Below are 4,973 nucleotides of genomic sequence, written 5' to 3'. Positions count from 1 at the left end.
ATCGTGCATGTAAAGGTATTTCGTAAATGAATTATATTTCTCTTTACTTTGGGCTATTACATTTGTCTTTATTCGAACACAGTTCGCGCACGAATAGGTGGGCATCGTACCCCGACATGTTATGCAGTATAACTGGAATAAAATTTGATATTTTATAGTAAGGATAGGGACACTTGGGCCAGACAGGACCAGACAGTCGCGCCCCAAATGCCCCTACGCTCATGCTCGGGAATCAAGGCTCTTTAGGGTACCTAACAGTAATTAGTGGCAGACACATCCTGATAGTAGCGGTGAACGAGACGCTGCATATACCATGCACCGATCTATGTAAGAGGTCATAGACCTCTGGAGGGTTATCTAGTAAAAAGAATATTCGTAATTAGGGGTATTAATTGAAATATTCTATTGTTATATACACTAATTGATCCGAATTGTTCGTTAATAGTAAATGCATGATTTCAAACTTAAAATGTGTAAATTAATTTCAGATTAATATAATGCAGATTTATTAAACAAGTTTAACTACTTTTATTAAAGTTTTCAAGACCATTATTTAAACTTAAGACAGTATAGAAAACTACAACAGGTTCTGCAATGTATAAATTAGTAAAACTACGATTTAAAAAAGGGTTAGTGATAGTTAGATCTTTCTTACGGTGGTTAAATTTAAGATGGAGACATGAATAAAATATATAAATGTATGGTGTAGAGCGATAAGTTAAAAATCTAGTGATAGTTAGAGTTATCTTAAATAAATATTTTACACCTCCTTGATGAACAAACAGTAAGACAAAATTTCAATATATTTATATACCATCAATCACAGCCATCGTTGTAGGGTTATTTTTAAATTTAAGATATAGGGGGCTATAGTAAATTATATAATTGTCGAAAATTATGATTTAAGTTGTTAATGATGACTAGTTTTAGAGTGTTTTACAACTCGTACCAGTTTCTTGTTGAACAATGAAAGGTAACCGGTAGTCTAATATGTACAAAGCCGCGTTTGTAGAAAAAAAAGACGTGGGTACTATTTAGAAAACATTGGTGTGAAAACGTAATTATTATAAAATAACCCATCGGACAAAATAAATTATGCTAAACATATAAAACATAATATTAATTCACCTGTGTAAATGCCACTAAAACCTGATGTTACAAACTCAAATAAGATTAAGGTATAGGATCGTAAGACATCTGTAGTTCTAGACCACCACCTATTTTATTATAAATGCTTTAGGGTATATTAATTCGGATAAAAACTTATAATGCCCGGTTACAACCGTTGTTAAATATAAAGAGAATACAGGTGTGCTCTAAATATTTATAAACAGATATTTGGGAATCACACGTAGCTAATTAATCCCTTAACTATTTCAGGAATATTAATGAACAAATAACTGAAATAAATAACTCCAAACGTATTAAGACGGAACACAGTTTCGTGGTTAATACATTCGGACCTTTTCCATGCCCTACCACTGAGGAAAGGCAAAGGGGACTCGTTAGTTTTAAGGAATCTCCAAATATATGAATATTGTAAATTACAATACCTATAAATTTGGACTTAACCTCGGAGAAAAATAACTAGACGGCAGGTACTTTTAAATTTATCCGCGTAAGAGTTAGAAAGTGTATTTCAGGTACAAACACATATCTAATTTCAAAGACATGTACCATGTACATGTACATGTACATGTTTATTTTAGACGCCATGGTTATGTGGTATCTGAATAACCACAGAATAATAAACGTGTATATGTTTAGGCTCATGTTTTGTTTTGTTTTTTGTTTTTTGTCCCAGCACTAAATACAGCCAAATCAACATATATTTATACAGGTTTTACCAGATGTATTAGCTTTTTCAATAATAAAACAATTGGGTGGGTAGTTTTATACTTGTATAATAAAATAATAGCCTGGTTATTTAAAAGGGTGGTGCGGAAAAAGATTCGAACAGTTTTAATCAGTCGAAATATCAGTGTTTAAGATGAACTATAAGTGACAAACATAGGCCTCATAGTATGGGATTTAATAAGATTCTTGTACGGTATTATCGGCTTACTGAATTACTGGTGTGGTTAACCTTGGTCGTCAATGTATTGTTTTTATAAGGTCTCTAATTTGCTGCAGCATATCGGAGGTGCAGTAGATACCGAAAAGGCTTAAGTCAAAAGGACCTGCTCGTATAAGGGCTCCTTTAAACCCGTTAAATTGATATAAGAGGTCTTCCATAAAGAAATACAAGTTTCCATTAGTGTATCTAAAAACACCATTGAAGCCTACTGGTATCCCCGGAAACAGCTCGGTAATCATACCATAATTTTTCTGCTGAAATGTACACTCATCGATTTCGGCATAGTAATAATAATTATAAAAAAATATATGTTCTACCCGAATATGTGTTAACTATACCGTGTACCTTAACAACGTCTTTTAGCCCTAACGATGTTAGGGGGATCTTTTTGTATCCATGTTTGATGCGGAAGCTGGGAAACTCTACTATATAGTAATAAACACCCGAAATAACGACAAACTCCTCGTTTGGCCTTTGATAAATAAAATCGATAGGTGTTATAACCGTATATGACGAGATTCTAACTGCTGGTCCATAGCTATAGTTTTTTAACTCAACGACCCATAATACCTCCCCGTTGAAAATATAAAAATGGTGATTAGATGTTATCAACATTTTTCCAGGTTTCTTAACGTCACACAATCTAGGTGACGGACTTGTTGTTGTAGGGGGGTTTATTGACTCCACTTTTAGTATTGAGGTGGTCGGGGTATGCGTAGTAGTACTTAACGGAGCGCCATATAAAAATTGAATGCCATGTACATCGTCTTCTCCAAGAGAATAGACCGTTTTGAACCAGGCATACATTATAGCATTAACGTCGGTAGTATGCGACAAGCCTAAAGTGTATCCGATTTCATGCATAAGAACAGGAAGTAAAGCTACTGTACCAGCAGGGCCCGGCTCTAAACATTCATACCACCGTTCCTCCAAATCCAAATGAATTTCTCTACACTTATCATTGATTATAGGAAAATATGCATGAGCCAATCTTACTCCGGGACTTTCAAAAGGGAACTGACAACCTCCTTTCATACACTTCCAGTGGTTATTGTGGGAACGTGGGGCGTAATGTATAAGAATATCCGCCTCGTCAATAATAGGTATTTTCTTGAACGTTAAAGTTGACACAGACCACATCCTAAATGCCCTCTCCGCTAACCGAATACCTGCCGCGGATCCTTGAAAATACCAATTTAAACGTCTTTTTTCCCATGTATGCTTGGGAAGCTGCTACAAAATCTGACACTATGTCCGGTAAGCCACACCGAGGTTTTAACATCATAAATTCTGTTTCATTGTTTAAAGTTCCGTTAGCGTCTATATGAGCATATTTTTGAAATGTTGATAAGGCGTCAGAATAGTCTAAGCTTGTTATATCTGTTGTGTTGTTAGATAAATAGCCATATGCTGTTAAATAATCTGTTACATTAGTGGGGACTATTGTGTACACCACCCTTACCACAAATAGCAAAAACACTACACACAACATTTTATATATTTCACAGAAATTGAGAACAACCACTGTTTAGGAGTTAGCTATAACCCTGTGTTTATATAGGAAATAGACAGTGTTTAAATATTTCATCACCCCTCCTACTAGATAAATACTTTGTTGCACCTTTGTTCACGGGAAATATGAACAACCCAATTATCATAGCCGACGACACCGAGAAGCATACACATGTCGATACGGAAATAGGTATGTTCTGCCAAGAAACCGATATGGCAATATTCAGACAGGCCATAAAAATAAAGAAAAATTTGGTAAAGGAGAGAGACATGACGGAAGGCGAGTTCACAAGGACCCAAAAGGAAGCATACGGGATACAGGAGGAAATCTCTCGCGTGAACGAGCAATTGAGAGTGACGAATAACCGACTTAACGAACTAGGCCACAACCGCGACAAACATCGAAAGTGAACTGGATGACGGAATCGCTAGGTTAAGACTGGTATTAAAGTAAAAATAATACTCCAATGTAGACGTCATTAATATTAAATATGGATAGCAATAAAATTGTAATGAGAGAAATAAAGGAAATAAGAATGCAAAAGTTGATTTTAATACGTGTAGCAGCGATATACCCCCCAGGGTACGAAAATCGCCCTGGTGTCGCCGGTGGCCAAGAGGCCAAAAACTGCAACGAACACCGGGACTCGGAGGGAAGTGGCGGTGGCGCCCGATGGTTGTCGTGCACGCGCAATAAACTACCGCCTATGTACGGTGGATCCGCCGTTGCTGTCTCACATTAGCAGCAACCACGACGAGGACGAGGGCGAACATCAAACACACGTCCAAATGGAAGAAAATCCTCAGAAGAAGGTACGCTCCGAGATGGCGGTAAGACGAGCAAGCCGATATGGCGGCGTCTACATCGTCGACGAGAGAGGCGCCAACTGGAACGGGAGATCCGGAGCTCCCCATAACGCTGATTACCACCACAGCGCAAGTTCACGTACCGACCGAGTCGAGACGCGAACGAGCAGAGCCGAGACGGGTACGAGCGGGTGACTGAAATTGAAAACCAGTTTCATTATAATGCCGAAACTGAAGGGGAGCATGAAAATGTAAATGACATTGAAACCGAGAAAGAATAATCGGATTTTGAGGAGACGCAAATGACTAAGGTGTTGTGAGAGATGGAAAAGAAACACAAAATCGCCGAATGAGGGAGTTGGGATTGGAACATTATGGGAAGAAAAAAATAGAAGAATCACGGAAAAGCGACATAAAAAGGGCAAACAAGAGCTCACACCTTCCTGCTTTTGCAAACTAAGTGAGAATAATGATTGTACTTAAATGTAGATTTATACTAGAAAATGATAGAAAAGCAATATTTGATACATTGTGGAAGCTGTAGTGGGCAGAAAAAAGTATTTGTACTTACAAACGT

The 4,973-nt window shown here is 37.3% G+C and overlaps 1 protein-coding gene across 1 annotated transcript; it reads right to left on the bottom strand.

Annotated features, from left to right (window-relative positions):
- Nucleotides 1–232: 232 nt before the first annotated feature.
- Nucleotides 233–3,217, bottom strand: LOC108912938 (stromelysin-1-like). Its single transcript, XM_018718369.1, has 2 exons — nucleotides 2,416–3,217; nucleotides 233–357 (listed from the first exon to the last, which is right to left on the bottom strand). The coding sequence occupies exons 1-2, from the start codon at nucleotides 3,215–3,217 to the stop codon at nucleotides 233–235; spliced, it is 927 nt and encodes a 308-aa protein (XP_018573885.1).
- Nucleotides 3,218–4,973: the final 1,756 nt, after the last annotated feature.

This window comes from Anoplophora glabripennis, unplaced genomic scaffold, assembly GCF_000390285.2.
Source record: "Anoplophora glabripennis isolate ALB-LARVAE unplaced genomic scaffold, Agla_2.0 scaffold489, whole genome shotgun sequence".
Lineage (NCBI taxonomy): Eukaryota > Metazoa > Arthropoda > Insecta > Coleoptera > Cerambycidae > Anoplophora > Anoplophora glabripennis.
The sequence above is the reverse complement of the archived record's forward strand: the minus strand, read 5'-3'. Positions and strand labels throughout refer to the sequence as shown.